A 22,843-nucleotide genomic window follows, 5' to 3' on the forward strand; every position below is an offset into this window, starting at 1 on the left:
TTTTGATTTTTCCATTTTGAAATGTTTCTCTGTTACTACAGAGAAAATCAAATATAACACCAGGAGACCCTCTTCTACTGAAACTTGTTCTTCATAGAGGTGGGTATTGTTTTCAAAGCCTATTTGTGTGTCCTCTGATCAAGCAAGAACCTCAGTGTTGGCTTTGTGATTACACATCTGATAATTTGCAACATACCTTTTTGAGGTTGTCTTTTCCCATACTTTTGCCAAAACCTCTAGCTTGTTTCTTGTTTTGTCCAGTCACCACCACCTTTTCCAAAAGTCTCCTCAGAAAGTTTATCTCCATCAGAAATAACAGAAAATAGCAGCTGATTGGCATGGGTATTCATCTTCTGTGGTCTGAATCATAACTACCTTGTAAGAAACAGCATTTGATATATTAGCTTTGTAGAAATTAACTAGCGCTACTGGGAAAAAAAGCAAGGCTTGTAGTAGGAATTGGTAAACATGCCATTATGAATTTTGTCTCTCTTTTTCTTATACAGAAGAAAGTATTTCTGGAGTATAACAGAAGGAACACTGGCTCTTGCCTTTGAAGAACTTGATTTGAAATATTAAATATTCTAGAAGGGCTTCTCTGTCTATCTTTTTACACTATATTCTTCATAGTATTATTGGAGCAGCTTTGATAGTTAATATCATATGAACCTTCAGATTTCTTCAGTAAGGTACCAAGTTCCCATGTATTCTGTTTTGGTGCCTCTCCATCATGTAATAAAGAGTGAAATGAAGAATGGAATTCTGACACTCTCATGGGTACTTGACAAATATAGCCATCTGGCACGCACATATTTCACCACTTTGCCTATTTCTGTATCACAGACTACCATGTATTACTTGGGGATCTTCTTTTACTTTGGTACTTTTTTGTCATAGTGAAAAATAAATGCTGAGAACCATACTTTCTGTATTAATGAGACACCTTTTTCATAGTCTATTCAGTTGCTAAAAGAACGATTTGGCAAGGATTTTAAGTTGCTTGCACTGAAGGATTATGCTATAAATATGAAATTTTAAAGAATTACTAAATCCATTTTGAGACCATTTGATCCATCTGATGAGGTTCAATAAGGATAAGTGCAGGGTCCTGCACTTAGGACGGAAGAACCCAATGCACAGCTACAGACTAGGGACCGAATGGCTAGGCAGCAGTTCTGCGGAAAAGGACCTAGGGGTGAAAGTGGACGAAAAGCTGGATATGAGTCAGCAGTGTGCCCTTGTTGCCAAGAAGACCAATGGCATTTTGGGATGTATAAGTAGGGGCATAGCGAGCAGATCGAGGGATGTGATCATCCCCCTCTATTCGACATTGGTGAGGCCTCATCTGGAGTACTGTGTCCAGTTTTGGGCCCCACACTACAAGAAGGATGTGGATAAATTGGAGAGAGTCCAGCGAAGGGCAACAAAAATGATTAGGGGACTGGAACACATGACTTATGAGGAGAGGCTGAGGGAACTGCGATTGTTTAGTCTGCAGAAGAGAAGAATGAGGGGGGATTTGATAGCTGCTTTCAACCAGCTGAGAGGTGATTCCAGAGAGTATGGTTCTAGACTATTCTCAGTGGTAGAAGATGACAGGACAAGGAGTAATGGTCTCAAGTTGCAGTGGGGGAGGTTTAGGTTGGATATTAGGAAAAACTTTTTCACTAGGAGGGTGGTGAAACACTGGAATGCGTTACCTAGGGAGGTGGTAGAATCTCCTTCCTTAGAAGTTTTTAAGGTCAGGCTTGACAAAGCCCTGGCTGGGATGATTTAATTGGGGATTGGTCCTGCTTTGAGCAGGGGGTTGGACTAGATGACCTCCTGAGGTCCCTTCCAACCCTGATATTCTATGATTCTATGATCTTAATTTAAATGAAACAGACACAGAAACAATTTCCTTACTTTGTTAAATCTTTTTTTTTTAAACTTTCCCTTTATTTGCTTCGTAGTTTATGTTTAACAAAATACTGTACAGTATTAGTTCTTTTTTTTTTTTTTTTGGTCTCTGCTGCGTGATTGCATACTTTTGGTTCCAAATGAGGTGTGTGGTTGACCGGTCAGTTCGTAACGCTGGTGTTCATAACTTTGAGGTTCTACTGTACTTTGTCTCTCTCAGACACATCCCTAGTAAAGGAAGGTGAGAAGCTCCTGCACACCAGCGGCATCCCGGGGAATGAATTGTGGCTCTAGGAAGCCTCAGTCAATACTCTGTTTGTACTTTGCTTTAAAAGAGATAGAAATTTCTTACTGGCCTATGCCAGCAGCAGATTACAACCCTCCATCCCACTCTTGCACTGGCTCAGCTATGCTGGACAGTGAACAGGGTTGTAACCAAGGCCCTATCCATTCTCCACTCCTCCCCACCAATCTGCTCTGGGAAGAGAGTCAGAGGGTGTGTAGCATCTACTTACTTCTGCTAACTATTTTATCAATGTGTGGTGTTGGTATTTTGGTTCTTACTCACCCTTTCTCCCCTGCACAGGTATGTCACCCAAGTCTCAATCTAACCTTTATAAAGTGCCTTTATTCCAAGGATCTCCAAGTTCTTTACCACGGTAGGAAAGTATGAATAAAGCCAAGGCAAGCAGATATTGAAACAATGCTTCAAAACCCAAAAGGTGTTCTCCTCTGAGCTGTAGCTCAGAGGTTTGGGCTAACCCATCTCCTCTACATTGCACATTGCAGTGGCTGTTGGGGCTGCTAGCACAGTTTCATACTGAATTCTCATAGACAGACATGAGCAGTGTTCTGACTCATGGCATTTCATTACAGTGAAGATAGGTGGCACAAAGGCAGAGGCAAGAGATTTTTTAAATCTGCCAGACTGACGCAGGAAATAGGGATCAACTTCCCATTGAAGTCAAAAGCTTTGTCACCAGCCTATGCAACAAAAAAAGTCTTGAAAAATCAAAGTTTCAGATGAAAATGCTGACAAATCCCTAATAACAGTGCCAGAAGAATCTCAGTATCAAAGAGAATGTAGATGAAATCTGCACACTCTGGCAATTTCTCTTCCTCTGTCCCTCTATGGTATGAGGGGGTTAGATTGCTATTTTGCTACTTCTATCTCATTGACTATGCCCATAAATAGGGACTTAAACTAAAGGATTAGCCACAAAATAGATTACAGTTCAGAGTCTTTGTAAAAAACAGTAGTCAGATAAGTAGGAAATTAGTCTATTCTCCAGGCACTTTCTGTGACAGGATTGGAAAGGAACTGATAACACCCCATTGAACAAAGTCAGTGATTTCAAAACCATTCGAAAGAACTTCCTGACAAGGAAGGAAGTTTTAGACATGTGAGCTGCAATAGCAGATAAGGAGTTTGTTGAAACACAGAACCTATTTCGCTTGTAGCTGAGAATTTACCAATGTTGCCTGTAGTGCTGAGTAACATTGATAATATAGCAGCATCCAACAGTCACACTATAGTTCAACTTTACAAGTCTGTACATATTTTCATTACAACCAACATTTATCAGACATTTGGAACTCAGCTGTTTCAAATTGAATGGGCAAAGCAATGTGGAAAAAATAAATCATCACACCAGTATTTATCTTCTCTAATATCCCACAAAATCCATCTGAAACCATATCTTTGCTTGGAAATTGTCCTGTTACTGACAACAACTGTCAGCAACTGGTCCTCCTGAATCAGCGTATAGCTGCTAGGGAAGACAGGAGAACATGTTTTTTGACACCATTATAGCAAGGGTGATTGGTTTTGTGGTAGAATTCATATTTTCAATAAATTTGTTGAATTGTCCTGTGTACACTCGCAGCTAAACTGGTTCCAACACCAGTTCAGCAACAATTCACTGAGGTCAGTTCTTAGTGCAGATGGGGCAATTTAGCAGGTCTTGTAAACTTTAAATTTCATGCAATCAAAGGTTTTCTAGAATCAGAAGAACACAGTGCCTTCTGGGATTTTTCTAAGTGCTCCAGATTGCTCAAGATTTATTGACAGCAGACAAACTTGTTGAGACTATATGAGGGAATTGGCAGTAATGATGCAGTGCAAATATTTTAACAAGGAGTTTCCACACAAACTTCATACATGGATCTCCTGTCAGTGGCCAATAACAGAGTTGAAATCCATCTTGCAAATCAGAGAGCAGAAAATTGCCCTTAGTCATAATGTGAAGTAACCTGTCTTGGCCATTTATAACATAATAATAATAATGGAATGGCTCAACTGTCAATGTTTAAAATCAACTGTACTTTTAAAAAGTGATATCAATATTGCTATCATATCAGATTCATACTACTGACTAACATAGAATTTCATGTCAAAGATAATCATCTCCACACTGCATATGGACAAAGTATAATCATAACATCCTTAAGAAGACAGTGTGATGAATACACCATGTGACCCCATCAGCCCCTGATTGACCCTATGTGCTGGAGGTGCACAAAGAAGAAGGATGAGCATGAACTCCATGAGGTTCTCCAACCTTATCAACACTCCCATCCTCCCCTTATTTTGAGGGTAGAATTTTAACAACTCCTAAGAATCTACTTCAGTTTGTTACATGCCTAATAACCCATTAAAAGGGGAACTACTATATCAAGGTCCACCTCTCCTCCAGAGAACCACCATGACAACTACAATCACACAGTACATTGTCTCTAATACAACTCAGATATCAATACTAAGAAGCCTGACTGAAGTTAGGCCTTTCAATAGTAATGCCAATGCACTGGAGTACACTCCATAAGATGAGGAAGAGACTTATCCTCATTATAGGATGAAATTAATTAGGGACAAATGCAAAGTATTCCACTTAGGAAGGAACAATCAGTTGTACACATACAAAATGGGAAATGACTGCCTAGGAAGGAGTACTGTGGAAAGGGATCTGGGGTCATAGTGGATCACAAGCTAAATATGAGTGAACAGTGTAATACTGTTGCAAAAAAAGGCAAACATTGTTCTGGGATGTATTAGCAGGAGTGTTGTAAGCAAGACACGAGAAGTAATTCTTCCAATCTACTCCACGCTGAGTAGGCCTCAACTGGAGTATTGTGTCCATTTTTGGGTGCTACATTTCAGGAAAGATGTGGGCAAATTGGAAGAGCAGAGCAACAAAAATAATTAAAGGTCTAGAAAACATGACTTTGAAAGAAGATTGAAAAAATTGGGTTTGTTTAGTCTGGAGAAGAGAAGACTGAGAGGTGACATGATAGCGGTTTTCAAGTACATAGAAGGTTGTTATGAGGAGGAGGGAGAAAAATTGTTCTTGTTAACCTCTGATGATTGGACAAGAAGCAATGAGCTTAAACGAGCAGCAAGGGAGGTTTAGATTGGACATTAGGAAAAACTTTCTGACTGCCAGGGTAGTTAAGTACTGGAATAAATTGCCTAAGGAGGTTGTGGAATCTCCATCATTGCAGATTTGTAAGAGTAGGTTAAACAAACACACCTGTCAAGGATGGTCTACTCTAGATAATACTTAGTTGTGTCATGGGTGCTGGGGACTGGACTGAACAACCTCTCCATAATAAATTCACTTAGCCATAGACGACAAATGGTGACTCCAAACTTGATATGCTATCAAAGCAGACACTGGAGCCTTGTTTTAAGTGCAGAGGTTTACCCCTGAATTCCTGAGATCCATGCACATGCCTAACCTTAATCTTATTTTGGCAGCCTGGTATCATAGCCTTATTTATTGTTTTTGTTTTTTTTTTAATTTGGACTTGCCACAACATATCTAAAATCAGATTGTAAATTCTTTGGGACAGGGGTCTAGCCTATTTATTCTGTAAAGTGCCTGGGGGCATTTTTGGGAGTTGTAAAGATAAAAATAAAATATAATAATAAAAATGATAACTAATAATCTGAATTCAGGTGCACTTCCTTTTGCGTTGGAAAGCAGCAAAACCCATGCGAATAGGAGGTGTGGCTTTGGCACTCAGGTCTTACAAATATATAGTACAGGTCTTAATACACATGGTTGCTGGAGTTCTGAAAGGGCATGCCTCATTTGTGGACTAGGGTAGGTGCCTTCTGTTCAAGATGATATCCCTGTTCAAGCCTGTACATATGTCTATAAATAAATTACATTATATTAGAATGTGTCACTTGATTAAGGGACAGATTGTGATCCTACCTATGCATCCATGCCAGGAAGTCAGGGGGTGATAGGTGCACCTTTACTTCCTGTACTTGCTTCCTGTATTGCAATTAGTAGAATGGAAAGAGAACAGCGTCTGTGGGACTGTCAATCCCACTCCTGCACAGGCGGGTAGAGGGTACACAGACAGGAGCAGGGAATGGAGGGAGTTTTTGCTTTCTCTCCAGCTGAACAGGTGCAACAGGAGAAATAATCGGCTTTAGGTACAGAACTGGCAGAGAATACTTCCTCACATGGAGCAAGGGAGAATACTGGGGAGCAAAATGTGGCTTGAATCACAATCTGTTTTCTGGGGCTTGTCTATACACAGAGGAATTGAAATAACTAAACTGGTTGCAGTGCACATCTTTAGTTATTTTGGTGCAAGTCTGAGTATGGACACTCCTTACCTGGGAATCAGAGTGTTCTATTTCAATTTAAATACAAGTGGTTTACATATGTGCGTCTTTCAGTTCCACTGTGTGTGTAGGCAAGCTGTTGGTGTATTCGAGAGCAGCTTAAGTATATGTCGTCCCTTGCTTAGGAATTGAGCAAGAACAATTTAGCTCTAACTTGTTTCTCTCCCAGCAAGGAAAAAATCCACTCTTGGGGCCTGAACTTCCTGCCTGCTCAGAAGCCATAACAATGTTGTCTCCATCCCTATCTGCCCACCCATCTCATGTAAGAAACTAGCATTTAATGTAACCTTAAAGCGAAGAAATCAAGCTCCTGAAGGCAGGACCCCACATTGCAAATCATAATTTTAAAAAGGCAGCACTTACATCACTTTTTTGGATCTGTTTCACAGCCACTGTTTATCATTTTCTCCTTCAAGTGCACTAACAGGCAGGCAGCTGTGACAACTCCTAGTGCTATTGTGCAGGTAGGCCACTCTTCTGTAAGCTGAACACTCCACTCTTCTTCCTACTGATTACATCCTACATGCTGTCAATCTCCTAGGTTCAAAATCTATCAATCAGAACCATAGTGGGAGATATGTGTAACATAAAAATTGAAAAAGCCACACTGAGTAAGGTGGGCATTTCTTTGATTTTCTTTTGTTCTCTTGATTGCAAAGTACAGTATGCTACTTACATGCATACAAGCAAACATAAAAGTACATGAAAAACAGTATTTTGGAAAGTGAAAACAGAACTTTGATAGAGTAACTCTTACTAACCACTAATCAAAATCCTATTGTTAGTCAAATATCATCTTTGATTAGTAACTAGCACTGTGGCTAGAAAAAATATAAAAATATGAGGCTATTGATTCAGTAAGCAAAAAGCTAAATATTAAAAAAAAAAGAGAGAGAAAAATTAGAGGCAGTGAAAGAGTAAAATAATTTGATGGCACATTGTGGCACCTATAGTTAAGTTAATAATTTGATGGCACATTGTGGCACCTATAGTTGCATGGGTGTTTCTGTTCTAACAGAAAGAAAGAAAGAAAGAAAGAAAGAAAGAAAGAAAGAAAGAAAGAAAGAAAGAAAGAAAGAAAGAAAGAAAGAAAGAAAGAAAGAAAGAAAGAAAGTGTTGCTAACTCTGAAGCTTTCTTAATTTTTTACCTTTCAGGTTGAAACTGAGCACGTTTGTTTTCAGTCCAGGAGATTTTTTTTAAATAAAAGTTTGAACAAAATTAGTTCAGCCATTTTAAAAACTGCAGAGAGAGAGAGAGAGAGAGAAAATGCATTTCCCCCAAATATACATATTTTGAACAAAATAGTGTCTGGGGTTTTGTAAGAACTAATTGTGATCTGTGAAAGTTAAAAAAAAAGGGTTTCAAACACATATTTTTATATATGCACACTGTCTTTTTAACTATGATCAAGTATCTGTTTGTCTATGTTCCACAGGCAATGCACATGCATGGGCAAGTTAGGGAAGTTTATAAAGAGTGTTTATAAGTAGTGTTTCCAATTTCTATACAAAATGTGAAGATGTGTGGGGAAGGCTGTGTAGAGAAGTAGTTTATACCATAGTAAATATGCATTGGGTGGGAGACAGGACTTGAAGTCCTGTCTCTTTTTATTCAAAGAGCAAAAGTAAATAGGGGAAGAAACAGGATTTCTGGTCCATTGATTACCAACAGTTGTACCTGATGGAATTTGTGGTTTAATTTTCTTTAAATCAATAACAGAAAATTTCATACAAAATATAACATTAAAATAATGTTATGGTTGCAAAGTGAAGCATTCAACATTCAGCATTCAGCATTCAATTAAGATTGCAACAATAATATTAACTCTTCCCTCCTTTGTGTATTTAGTATGATTTAGGGCTAAATTGTGATTTTACCATAAGCCCTGGCTATGGGACATCACATTGTGTGCCACCTCACTTACCACAGAAGGATAATAATTTGCTTCTAGCCAACATTATCATCCCCACCCCTCTTACCCACTGTTTTGGGAAAGGGAGGACAATAGAGGGCATGCACCACCAACGTATCACTACAGACCCAGACCTAAACCCAGGCCTTGCGGGGACATTATCCCCCTGTACTGGTACACAGCCTCAGCCCCAGTCTGGCTGTTAGTGATCAGTGACAGGTATTCTCAGGTAATCCAGTATAATATCAAACACCCGCCCCTCCAAAAAAAAAAAAGATACATATTTGTGTCATCTTGTAATAATGGATATTGTTGTGCATATGGAAGACAGGGTCACATACCTAAATGTCAAAATAACAAATTAGCTCCTGCTCAGTAGAGAGTCTGGCTTTGTGTCCATACAATGGGTAAAGGAATATAGGGATCCCCCTACTCCTCGGACCAGGCTGCCCACAACACCAGAGCCTTAAGGAGGAAGGGGGAAGATGGGGGCCTTGGCTCTGCCTCCCACCAAACATGTTCACCAGAGCAGAGGATAAAGTAAACTCAACTAGCAAAAGGGAGCAATAGGGAAGCAGGAAGCTGATTGTGATACTCAGGGTATGTCTATACTTCAGTTAAACACCCGCTGACTCAGGCTGGGCTGTGGGGTGGTAACATTGCAGTGTAAACATTTGGGCTCAGGCTGGAGCCTGGGCGCTGGTGCCCTCCCTTCTCGTGCGGTCCTAGAACCTGGGCTCAAGCCCAAACATCTACAGTCACTACAATTTTACAGCCTCCCAGCTCAAGCCTGAATCAGCTGATATGGGCCAGCCACAAGTGTTTAACTGAAGTGTTGACACACAGGCAAAGTCAGTCTGATTCCAGCCCTGCTCCTGCAGCAGCATTGTCCCCACCTCAAGCTTGATTTTAAGGTTACAATCTAGTCCTGGGGGATGATAAAAAACCATTTTCCATTCTCAGGTTACATTTCAAGCCATCAATCTCCTCGTAAGTTATTATTGTGACTTTTGTGTACATTTTTACACATTTTAGGGGCATAAGTCAGGCATGCGATGGAAGGTGATGAAGGTTTATATGGCAGCAGGGAACTGGCTGTATCCTGTAGCTCCTCATTATCAGACATGCTAAAATTTGGCATTTTTTTTAACAGGAGTAGAATTTTTTCAAAGAAAGTGTAATATCTATTGTCAGAGTTGGCTGTACTCCAGTGAAACACACTTTCAACCTCACATTTGTTGTTAACAAAAACAGTAAAATATTAGGTGAGATTTTCAAAAACATTTAGGTCGCTTTGGAGCACTAATACATATATATAATATTTAATTTAAATTTATATATAACTCAAGTACACAACTTTTATTTATCTATTACGTTTGGAACTTACTGCATGATAAAGTAGAACTCTGCAGGTTTTGTTTTTATTAAAAAAGGTGCATATTTAAATTACTGTCAAGTAGAAATATGTCATAAAATATGGTTTACTGCTGACACTTTTGTCATTCATTCATTTTCTTTGCTGACTCAATGGTATAGGAATGACAGAGGAATATGCCTCCCTTTTTAATTGGATCTCTAATGTATTATCTTATCAAACAGAGGACCAGATACTGCAACAAAGTGAAAGCATGGAAATATGTATGCACAGAGGGGAGTCATATGCAGGTGAGCAAGTAGATGGCCAGACGCTATTACAATATGCATTGAAATTCTCCCGTTTTTCCCCAGGTCTATTCTAGAATCCTTCATTCTGTCTTTCATCCTCACTCTCTCTTTCATCCCTATTCTCCTTCTTTCATGCTAATGGATTATTTGACTGTCCTTGTTTTATAGAAACAAACCCCTCTCCACCAATGAGCTAGTTTTTTGGTCCCAAATATCTTTACAACAAACTGTTAAACTTTATTTTTCTGTTTTCTTTCATTTTCTTCTGTTCTTTTATTTCCTTTTCAACATGATTTAGGGCTTGATCTCATTGACTTCAACAGACTTTGGATCAGGCCTTTAATGCTAATATCATGTTTCTTTTCTTAGTTTTCTTTAAAAAAAACTGAAATTATGCAAAATTCATCCCAGGGTCCCCCAGAGGGTTTTCTGATTTTGAAGAATAACATCTGTCGTTCTGTCCAGTTAGTTCAGCAATCTGTCTTCCTTCCTGAAAGTCAAAATCAGTTCTTATCTGGGAGAGGAAAAAGTAGTTTTCTAAAAGGAATCTATGTCCATGTTCAAAATTTCTCTAAGGTCAAAAGAAAATTCTGAATGTGTATATGAAATATATTCTTCTTCTGTGAATTTCAGTGGACAAAAGAAATCTTTGACTAATTCTAATGTTGGAAGCTCCATGAAAGTAAAAAGGGGAAAATTTTGAATCTTCTCCTTTTAGCAGTGAATATTTCACACAGCACTAATATATAGCTTGCAAACAGAAAATTGCTGCAACATTTCTGATGACCAGTTCTCTGAGAAGCAGAGGAAGGAAGGGATCACCTAAGCAATTCTTTTTCTTATGTGTAACGAAAAGTCAGGGTTTTGTTTGGAGGGAGGCAACATAATTTTCCTTCTGTATTCTATATCCTTCAGTAATTGTGCAAGTAACTGGTATATATTATGATGTGTTTCTTCTAGACTGCACCTTTAAATGGAAAGAAACAGCCATTTTGTGTTCATATGCAGCCTTCAGAGGAGACACATACACATTGTGAGTTTCTCATATGGACCTTATGTTAGTTCTTTATATTTTTGTTCCCTTCGTATAAAATAAAGTTGGCTCTATCTTAAAGTACAATATATAGTTGCTCTCCAAGTATGGAAAAATACTATAATAACAATTTAAACAGAATATTTCCCATTTTCCCCATTTCAGGATCAAAATGATCCCATGATCCTATGATAGATGGCTATTTCTTCAAAGCAGCCAGCTTAATTTCTTTTCCCAATGAACAATTTCCATTTGATGAATCTCACATTTGTCCTATTTTTCGCTGCTTCAGAGTAGGTAACCCTAGGCAATTTCTTTCTTTCTTTCTTTCTTTCTTTCTTTCTTTCTTTCTTTCTTTCTTTCTTTCTTTCTTTCTTTCTTTCTTTCTTTCTTTCTTAATACTAAATGAACCCTGTATTTATGGCTTTAGATTTGGAAGTTGAATCATATGCTCACACTCTAATGGAGTCTAATGTATTTTCCTTAGTATTTGACTTCGAAAAAGACAAAAAGGAATGTGTTGCGCGCAGGAGGTTTGCAGCAGCCACAAAAGATAAACATCTTGTTTGTCTCATTATGTTCCTGAGAACCTTTCCAAAAGAAGTAAATATCACTTAGTATTCTTCATAATCTAAAATCAGGTAATAATGGCATATTTCATTACAACTGGCAAAGTAGGCAAACAAATGTCACTGATTTTACTGTGAGGTTATCTTTTGGGGGGTCATTATCTTGGGCAAGAGCCTTAGCTGTTTTGTCACTGCCGTTTAAAGTAAGAGTGCTAGTGACTCTGCTTACTCAGGTACTGAAGGGATAACATCAAGTTAAGTGAATTCTGGTGCCAGCACTGCTAATTCTTGTTACTCAAGAATGTTACTCTCTTTTTAATGGCATGAAGCTCAAAACCAGGGCTAAAATGGCATTCACAATGGCCACTGTTTTTTGTTTAAGATGAATATAACTCTAGGGCAAAAGTGTTGGCACTCACTGATGACAGAATTAGCAAATAGCAAAATTCTGCCCTATCTGGAGAAGATGGTGCAGAGAACTTCTTCAATTCACCTCTGCGAGAACCAGACTAGGCATGATTTAGTGCTATCCCTTGAGTATGAGGCTGTATGCCTGACTAATGTACTTCACAATGCTGAGGGGACATATACCTCTTGACAAGACCGCTGACCCTCCTGCACACGTTCAACAAATGTTGGGGCAGTGCACTATGTGTATTTTATCAAGCAGCAGTAGGGGACATTGTAGAGTGAGCTCCCCTAAACATCTGAGCCATGTTACCTGCACAGACAGCATGGCTCAGGACCCCATCACTTAACTTCTAATTCTCTGCTTCACCCCAATTCATGTCATGGGGGTACAAGAACAACTTTTGGCCTAAATGAGTTAGTTATACAGTTTTCATTTAAACATGGAAGGTCAGATACCATCCGTAGTTATTCTCCAGAAAATATCATATCATATCAAATGTCATATTGTCTCTATATGAATCCATGGTATGCCCACATCTTAAACACTGCATGCAGATGTGGTCACCCCATCTCAAAAAAGATATTCTGGAATTTGAAAAGGTTCAGAAAAGGGCAACAAAAATTATTAGGGGTATGGAACGGCTTCCGTCTGAGGAGAGATTTATAAGACTGGGACTTTTCAGCTTGGAAAACAGATGACTAATGGGGGATATGATTGATGTCTATACAATCATGATGGGTATGGAGAAAGTAAATAAGGAAGTGTTATTTACTCCTTCTCAAACACAAGAAGTAGAGGTCATCAAATGAAATTAATAGGCAGCAGGTTTAAAACAAACAAAAGGAAATATTTCTTCACACAACACACAGTCAACCTGTAGAACTCTTTGCCAGAGGTTGTTGTGAAGGCCAAGACGATAACAGGGTTCAAAAGAGCACTAGATAAGTTTGTGGAGGATAGGTTGATCAATGGCTATTAGCCAGGATGGGCAGGGATGGTGTCCCTAGCCACTGTTTTCCAGAAGCTGGGAATGAGCAACTGGGGATGGGTCACTTGATGATTACCTGTTCTGTTCATTTCCTCTTGGGTACCTGGCATTGGTCACTGTTGGAAGACAGGATACTGGGCTAGATGAACCTTTGGTCTGACCCAGTATGGTCATTCTTATGTTCTTATGTCCTCTGAAACCCAGGGAGACACGTTGGAGATGAATTTGAGCCAACTAGTTTATGATGGTTTACATTGGATGTCTCATATGTCATAATTTATAACAAAGCTGCATGATTTCACTACAAAATTTGCTTTATAATAGAGCATGCCAAAAATGGAAAAAAATGCATTTATTATTATTAACACTTGATCATAGTGTATCTTAATATGGCCTGTCTCCATATTTAAATTGCACACACACACAAAATGGTGTAAGAACATTAATAAGGTTGCAAAGTCAAGCACTCAATAATTAGTCAAGTACTCAATGCCAGAATTCAGATTTCCAGTGAAACCATAATTAGACAACTTGTGTGTATGCATTATGATACAGTTCTTCATTGCATGATCACATACTATTTCTTCCACAGGACCCCTGCTTCTTTCAGTGCACAGGATGGATCTGCTCTGGAGATGAACTGGGGTTGCTTAAACAGGAGCCTATTATCTGTGGAATCCCTGCCTGACTTGGCCACATTTGGGCAGATTTTCACAGGGACAGCAAAAGGCACCTTCCTGACACAAAGGCCTGCCCCTGCCAAATTTTAGGTCCCTGTTCCATGGGAGGAGGACCAAAAGCATTTAAAAGAAAAGGTCTAAAGATTATTTTTTAACATGGGAAAAACATGTTTTTTTCCCTCACCTCATTCCTGGAAACAACTGAACCAATGTTTCTGAAATTTTCTGACAAAATTCAGCCTGAGGCTGACACCCAGCATGGGAAATATCAGCCCAAATGGTTAGAGCTTGGAAAAGTTATAAACAATTAAAAACAGGGTTGTAAAATGGAAAGTATTGAGCCCCATCTGTAATAATTTTCCATAGCTTGGGGGGCAAATACATTTTGGATTTTACTGAGCACTGAAAAAAACCCTCTAAAATGGGCAACTTCTTTTATGAAACATACTCAACTAATATTGAAATAATTGACACGTTAGAGGCCCTTCTCAAGGCACAGCTTCATTAAATCAAGGTTAATAGCAAAGCCTTATGCCTGACCATTTAAATTTTTTATATTTAATTTAAAATTTTCTGCACCATCTACCCTTTCTGGCTTATTTACCTGATTTTCTATTAAGTGAACAGGATGAACTTCTAATATTTAGTTCCAAAGATCAAGCATCATGTTCTTATCTAACACAAATGTTGAGGTGTCAGCCTGATTATACCCTTTGTTGCACAAATAGGCAGCAAAACACAGAGAGGGGATTTCAAAAATGCTCAGCATTGGTCTAATTCGGCTCCTATTGAAGTCCATGATATTGACTTTAATGGTATTGAGTCAATGGGAGAAGAGTTAGGCCAACACTGAGTACTTTTGAAAATCCCACTTAGCTATCCTTATGACTTCAGTATACTCTGTTTGCATTGCTGTATCTCTGTAGAGGAAAAATCAGTAACTAGTTTGGGCTTAAGGTTTATTTCTCCAGAATACATGTAATCCTAAAAGTGTGAGTAGAATTTTAAAGACATAGCATTTGTCTGACATAAAAGCACAGCTGGCTTTTATGAATAAATATTATGTATCATATAATTAGCAATTATTACATTTTTTCCATGTATATTTATTTACAGGGCATGTGACATAAATCAGGCATTGAGTGGTAAGTGCATTTCTAACCAAAATCTCAGGATAGATATTTTAGAAAAATTAGAACAATTATATTTATATTGGTGTGTGTACATGTATGCGTGTGTGTTTGTGAATTATAGCTTGTGACAAATGAATGTTATACCCTAGTAACTTAGTTCAAACGTATTGACTCTGCATATTCGTACTTTTGGGGTATGCTTTAGAACCTTCTAGAAAGCAGTGCTGAAATAAGGAGCTCTAATTAATCAAACATTGCAGGAATGCCCTGGAAAATTGAGCATCAGATCTATATATCAAGTTGAAGGCATAATAAACAAATCTGTATAGCAATGAAGGTAGCATTCCTACAAAATAAAATAGAAACATTACAAAGTTATGTGAAATGACACTCCTTAACTCATGAGTCCTAAGGCCCTATGGTACTATCACGATGGCTTACTCATAGCCTAATCCCCTTAGACAGACATAGTGGGGAGAACACTTTTTTTTTCTTTCAGGGATCTCCAAAAGCTATAAACAAGGAGTAGGTGAATTCCTAAAAAATATTTTTCTATCCACATAAAAGAAAAGGTAAATGAGACAGTCTATTTTCAGGCCGCAATCATAGAATCATAGACTTTAAGGTCAGAAGGGACCATTATGATCGTCTAGTCTGACCTCCTGCACAACGCAGGCCACAGAATCTCACCCACCAACTCCCATAACAAACCCCTAACTTATGTCTGAGCTATTGAAGTCCTCAAATCGTGGTTTAAAGACTTCAACGTGCAGAGAATCCTCCAGCAAGTGACCCGTGCCCCATACTGCAGAGGAAGGAAAAAAAAACCCACAGCCTCTGCCAATCTGCCCTGGAGGAAAATTCCTTCCTGACCTCAAATTTGATGGTCAGCTAAACCCTGAGCATGACTATATGGCTATAGAACCTTTTACTATTGCTTTTAATTCCCTTTGCAAGGTCCAACTCTACATGGCTTTTGGCCTTTCTCACTTTATCCCTACATGTTCTCACCTCAATAAGGTAGCTTTCCTTGCTAATCCCTCCCATCTTCTACTCCTTGTAGGCTTTCTGCTTTTTCTTAATCACCTCTCTGAGATGCTTGCTCATCCAGCTTGGTCTACAACTCCTGCCTATGATTTTTTCCCCCTTTCTTGGGATGCAGGCTTCTAATAGTTTCTGCAACTTTGACTTGAAGTAATTCCAGGCCTCCTCCACCTTTAGATCCACAAGTTCTTCAGTACAATCCACTTCCCGAACTAATTTCTTTAATTTTTTAAAGTTAGCCCTTTTGAAATAAAAAACCCTAGTCACAGATCTATTTTTGTTTATTCTTCCATTTATTCTGAACTGAATTAGCTCATGATTGCTCAAACCAAGGTTGTTCTCTACAACCATTTCTTCTATGAGGTCCTCACTGCTCACCAAAACCAAATCTAAAATGACATCCCCTCTTGTCAGTTCAGCAACTACTTGGTGAAGGAATCCATCAGCTATTGCATCCAGGAAAATCTGAGCCCTATTATTACTAGCACTTGTCCTCCAGTCTATATCTGGGAAGTTAAATTCTCCCATGATCACACAATTCCTATTAGTATTTACTTCATTAAAAACATTAAAGAGGTCTCTATCATATCTCATCATTGATATACAATGCTACTCCATCACCTTTTCTTTCTTTCTTTCTTTCTTTCTTTCTTTCTTTCTTTCTTTCTTTCTTTCTTTCTTTCTTTCTTTCTTTCTTTCTTTCTTTCTTTCTTTCTTTCTTTCTTTCTTTCTTTCTTTCTTTCTTTCTTTCTTTCTTTCCTAAACAGCACATGCCCTTCAATACCTGTACTCCAGCCATTACTACTATTGCACCATGGTTCTGTTATCCCTATAATATCTGGTTTCACTTCCTGCACCAGTAGCTCTAGTTCCTCCATTTTTTTACCTAGGCTTCTCGCATTAGTGTACAAACATCTTAATTTTTGCTGTTTGGCCTCGTTCACATTCTGTACCTTTTTAGGCATGGTCATTCTACAGCCAGTATAACCTATTAGACTGGTGTCCACACTGCCCTTCCTCCTTATATAAATTCTCCTACCCACGGCTGTATCCTTTCTTACTTTGTTTTCTTCCCTCTCAATGCTAAAATCTGGCGTGGAGATTACCTGGACATCTCCCAACCATCTCCCCCAAATTCCTAGTTTAAAGCTCTCTTGATCAGTTGTGCCATCCTCCCTCCTAGAAGTCTATTTCCCTCCTTACTCAGGTGAAGTCCATCCCAAGAGAACAGTCCTCTGTCCATGAATGCTTCCCAGTGGCCATACATCCCAAAGCCCTCCTTATAGCACCAGTGCCTGAACCATCTGTTGAGCATCATAATCTTGTCACACCTTTGTTGCCCTTCTCTAGGAACAGGCAGAATCTTACTGAAGATCACCTGAGCATTGATTTCCTTAAGCGTCTTCCCCAGCCTGGCATAGTCTCCCTTGATATGTTCTAGTGAGAATCTAGCCGTATCATTTGTTCGCACATGAAGGACAATCAATGGATTCTTTCCCGCTCCCGTTAGGATCCTCTTCAGCCTCAGGTCCACATCCTGTATCTTAGCACCCGGCAGACAGCACACCCTTCTGTTCTCTGGATCAGCTCTTGTTACAGGCCTGTCTATTCTACTCAGTAAGGAGTCCCCAATCACATAGACCTGCCTTTTCCTGATGATGGAGTGATTCTCCAGTCTATCCCCTGTTCCCTCTGGCTGCAAGTCCTCTCGATTCCTAGTGTCCCTTGCAATCCCCTGTAACCCATCCCATATCCTCCTGGGGCTCATATTTGGTGTTGTTATCTCCATTGACTCTTGCCCTCTTCCTATAGGACTAGCTGCTATTCTCTTCTTCTTTGCCCTTTCACCTTGAGTGACCACTTGCTGTGCCCCTTCTTCATTTCCCAATTCCGCAAACTTGTTCCTGAGCTCTATTTCTCCTTCACTAGCCCATCTTTTCCTCTGCCTGGTTCTCTTAGTCACATGCTTCCACTGTCCACTTTCCTCACCCAGCAGCCTTCCCTCAGAGTTCTTCGTTCCTGCTTCCATCTGCAAGTCTGAGCTTTTCCCTTCAGCCTCCTCATGTCTTTGCTCCATCATCCACTTAAACTCCTTTCTAAGCTCAACCAGAGTTTCCACCTGCATCTCCAATCCTCTGATCTTTTCTTCCATCAGCTCTATCAGGTGGCACTTCATGCAGACAAAATTCTTTTCAGGTACCCGCTCCAGGATCAAGTACATGCTGCAGCTTCTACATCCAGTCATCTTCATTGTGTCTTCCACTATTTGGGTCACTACCACTGCTGCCTCTGTATCTGTCATAACCTTCTCACCTGAGTCCTGTTAGTCTGGGAAACACAAACCAAACCAAAACACCCACCCACAGCAAAACAAACCCCCAACGAGCACCAAAACACTGCCAGACCACCACACACTCCCTTCCTTAGCCTGTCTGTTCCTCTGCCTGGCTCTCTTAGTCTTCCCCCAAACTCCCCTTGCAAACTCCCACTCCAACTTCCCTGTTTACAGCTCTGTTTGCTGGCTCCTGTGCCGCTGCAGCTGTCTGTGAGGTTTCTCAGGCATGGACCTTTACTCCAGAGTGGAGTTCTCTTTTCAACGTCAATCTACAGGAAGCAGATTACATACGAAGAAAATCTTTATGCTGTATGCAAATACTAGACTAGCCATCAAGTAGCCAAAGCTCTCTCTCTCCCATTCTCTCTCTCTCTCTCTGTGGTGGTGGGGTAATATTTCACATATATCAAATAAACTTTGATAATAACGTCTGCCTATAAAAGGCAGTGTGGTATAGGGCATAGGCTAGTGTGCCAAGAGACATAGGTTTGATTGTCTGCTTAGCCTGTTATGCAACCTCTGACAACTTACTTCACCATTGTGTTCCTTTTTTCACCTCCGACCCTTTGTCATGTCTATTTAGATTGTAAACTCTTAGAGGCAAGGACTGTCTCTCACTATGTTTTTTACAGAGTGTAGTAAAATGAGGCTTCAGTCTCAAAAAGTCTTTGCATTTTTCTAATATTACATGTTCATAAAGAAAATCTAATTAAGCTGTACACATATAAAACTATATTAGGCTCTGATCCTGCAAAGGGAGCCACTAGTGTGGACTTTCGTTTCCACATAAAGTTCTGTCGACTCTGGAGGGGGATTACCTGTGTTCAGTTGTTATTGGATTTACTTTACTATTTGTACAGAGTATAAAGAGTCAGTTCTTATGGTATTTTTATATAGTAGGCGTGGTTAAAAGCGTATATATAAATACAAATATATTTTGCTCTTCAGGATTACAATATACACTTTCAGTATGAAATAATGAGAATAAGTTCTAAAGCTAATGCTTAGACAAACAAGTATCTGTAATGCAATGCACGTAAAAAGTAATGGAGAAACTAAACCAAATGGTGTGAACTTCAATAGAAAACAGTTCTCCTGAGAAGCAATTTTTACAGAGCTCTTGAATTATTTATGCAACCAGTATTTCATTGGTGGCTGTTTTCCAAAGTGGGTCAAGAACACATATGTTTATAACACAAACAGAAATTATGTTAAATTGTAAGGCTCTGATAAACTCAACAAAGCCAAAGACATTTAGGATTAAGACTTTAGTTCTGTCCACAGCACATTCCCCTGTGCCTCAGTAATTGCAGAGTTGCAAAGGCTAGAGATCAATGCTATTATGTTATGAGTTAAAGATTAATTGGAAGCCTTATCACTGAATTTTCTTACTTTCTTGGGTTAAAGTCAAACCATTACAACAACGTTAATGTATTTTTCTATACTAATTTCCTTTTATTAATCGTAGTTAAAAGGAAAAAAGAGGTCATAGGGAGAGCCTTTAAAAATCTACTCTGTAGGTCCTCACCAGGGATGTATATCAATCCCTAAATAGAAAATTCAGGGGAAATTGGGTGTGGGATCTGTACAGTGAAGTACTTGGGATGGGAAAAGGCATTCAGATATTAGGTAGTGAGCATGACACTGATAGATTGTTTCTGCCATTTTTACTCACATTGATTAGTACCTTTTTCCATGTGTAGTTTAGCTGAAGTCAATGGGCTTACTTGTGGAGTAAAATCCTACTCAACATAAGCAAAGGTGGCAGAGTCTGGCCCAAAATGTATTGTGTCTAATCATGTTCAGTTTTAAAACTGCACATGGCAATTGTTTTGCATATCTTTGAAAAATGAAAAACTGAACTAGGAAGTTTTCTATTGTCATCCCTTGCCTTGCTTTTATTTAACTGATACCAGTCATTACCAGGAAACAAAGATTCCTGAATTCAGAGCTTAGCAGAATAACATTATCTGTAATTGTTAGTATCATAATATTTACTTCTACCCTAGAAATATGCATGTACATTCTGTTGATGATTTAAATTTTTTAATAGTTTTTTTTAAAACATTACTAAAACTTCTAAAGATAGCCTACTTTTACGTAGCATACAGTCCAGGTAAAAAATGCATATGTTATCCTATGAGTAAGCGCAATGTTTTATGCTTAGAGATATGCACAATTAAATATTTCCCTGCCATATAAGCTTAACTATATTTAATTGTGCTATATTAATCAAGATATGCAATTATCTTCCAGTTTTACTGGATCATCACTGTTTAATTAAAACTGAGACCTATTCATTGCACTAATAATTGTTTGTATGAGTCTTTTTTCTTGAGAAAATCTTTTTAATGAGATAGAATAAATTATGTAATATTTTACCTTTGGAAGTTTATTTGTTTTCAGTTAATTGTAATTACCATTGGCATAAAATAAGGAAGTTATTATTAAAATTACTAAGTGTTTTATTATACTGGCATCATTCATCCTAGAACATTTTCCCATTTCCGGGACGTGAAGAACTGGGAAATATCTGATTTATTTTTATGAATATTGTGTTTGCCTTTGTGTGTTTATGATGGGTTGCTTTTTAATGGAGTTAGATGAAGAGGATGTACAGTGTTTTTTTTCCTGAAGGTGGAGTTAGTGTCTGGTTCTCTCACGTTCCTCCCTCAGCCTCTACTGTAACGCTACTTCTGCTGAACTTACTGAGAGAAATATTAGTCCAAGAAAATATAATAAAAAAAGAGTGAAATCCTGGCTAGTGATTTTACCAACCCTGTCTGGAGATCAAACACTAAGATGTGATTTTAAGGATTCTAATCTAATTTACAGATATGTAACTCTATTTATTTCAACAGGGATGTAGTGGGATAGTTGATGACAAAGATGGGTCCTGTAATTTTAATTTAAACCCAATTTCTCTTTCTCCCTCTTAGCACACACCATGTGATCCATCCCCAGTATGAAGATCTTTGTCTCAGCCCTGATTATTTCTTCTCTCAACTACTACAACAGCCTCCTCTCTGGCTTCTCAGACATTTACACATTAGAAACAAAGAGAAAATGGTGTTTTGCTTCAAGGCTCAGAAAACCACTCAGGAAAGGCACATTCTATTCTGTATAAAGCAACAGTGCAGTGTTTTTGTGTATTTGTGGTATCATTTATGCCACACCAAGGTTTACTATGTAATGCTTGATCTAGTTGTTAAAATAAAGGACTGAGAATCAAGAGTCTGGGTTCTATCCTACTGTACTACAAATTTGCTCTGTGACTTTGGGCAAGTCAGTTATTGCCTCTGCTTCAATGTTATCATCTGTGACATGGAGAAGGTACACGTTGTGACATCCACCAGGGTACTAGCTGGACTATGGAACAGTGGTGTCCCCTTAATTCTCCAGCCCAGTGTGTCTCTTACACTGCTCTGCTAGTGAAAAGCAGCCTTTCCAGGTTTTGCTCACACAACCATAAGCATGTATAGAAACACCCAGCAAAGTTACATGAATGCTCTCCCAGCTATTCAGGAACTGTCTGCAGGGTAACACCTGCAAATCCTTCAGCACAAGCTTGCATCCCAGAAATGTGTGTTTTACATTACTCAAATCAAGGAGGTCTTGAGCAAACTGATCAATTAGTTCATCATTTCATCAAAGGAAATGATCATGCTACAGCCTTTATTAGCCTGAATAGAGATTCTCCAAGAAACTTCAGTCAAAACACACTGGTTTAGGTAAAATATTAAACCAAGTTTATTAACTAGAGAAAGATAGATTTTAAGTGATTATAAGTGATAAAAGCATAGAAATCAGAATTAGTTACAAAAGGAAATAAAATGATAAAATCACAATCCAATTCCTAAACTTTACCATGGCTAATGCTTCTAAAAGAAAAATAGCTCATCTCACCATAAGCTGCAATACAATTCAAAGGCTGTCTCTTTTCAGCCTGGGACCACCCATCCCACTGTTCAATGATGGTTCCTTTTGTCTTCCAAATGCTCTTGCTGATGTGTAGAAATTGGGGAGAAGAGAGGTCATAAGGAAGCCATTGTATCTCATTTTATACCCTCCTCCTCTCCATGAGGAATACCCCCTTTCTCTCACTGGTGTGCAGACAATCGATCTATGGTGTACGTGAGATTCGAAGCATCTTTCAGGTAAATTGTGAATTTCTTGCTCACACCTTCTGTGTATGTGATGTTTGAAGCGTCTTTGGGGATAACATGCAAAGCCTTTGTTTTACAGTCATTTTGTTATTTCTAAGTACCATGCCTGTGGGTGTTCCCCAGACTCACAACATGTTTCAGTAACAAATATATAGCAAAATCTCATAACTCCATATACAATGATGATACACACATATTAACAGGACAACGATGTTCAGTAGATCACATGTTTTCAGTTGATATGCACAAGGCATGCTTTATACAAAATATATCATAACCATACAAAAGTGGTGAAGATGGGGTACAGATGGGTTACAGGATTTCACACACATACCTTCCTCCCAGGCGTTACACAGGTTTAGCT

At 38.7% G+C, this 22,843-nt stretch overlaps 1 protein-coding gene across 1 annotated transcript in view; it reads left to right on the plus strand.

Annotated features, from left to right (window-relative positions):
• Positions 1 to 21,545, plus strand: part of LOC140910989 (uncharacterized) — a 44,437-nt gene extending 22,892 nt beyond the window's left edge. The window contains exons 4-7 of the mRNA XM_073343203.1: positions 10,054 to 10,119; positions 11,080 to 11,152; positions 14,918 to 14,946; positions 21,253 to 21,545. Coding sequence (XP_073199304.1) covers positions 10,054 to 10,119; positions 11,080 to 11,152; positions 14,918 to 14,946; positions 21,253 to 21,266 — 182 coding nt within the window. The 3' untranslated portion in view covers positions 21,267 to 21,545. The remainder of the gene's footprint in view (positions 1 to 10,053; positions 10,120 to 11,079; positions 11,153 to 14,917; positions 14,947 to 21,252) is intronic.
• The last annotated feature ends 1,298 nt before the right edge of the window (positions 21,546 to 22,843 follow it).

The sequence above is a fragment of the Lepidochelys kempii genome, chromosome 4 (assembly GCF_965140265.1).
Source record: "Lepidochelys kempii isolate rLepKem1 chromosome 4, rLepKem1.hap2, whole genome shotgun sequence".
NCBI lineage: Eukaryota > Metazoa > Chordata > Testudines > Cheloniidae > Lepidochelys > Lepidochelys kempii.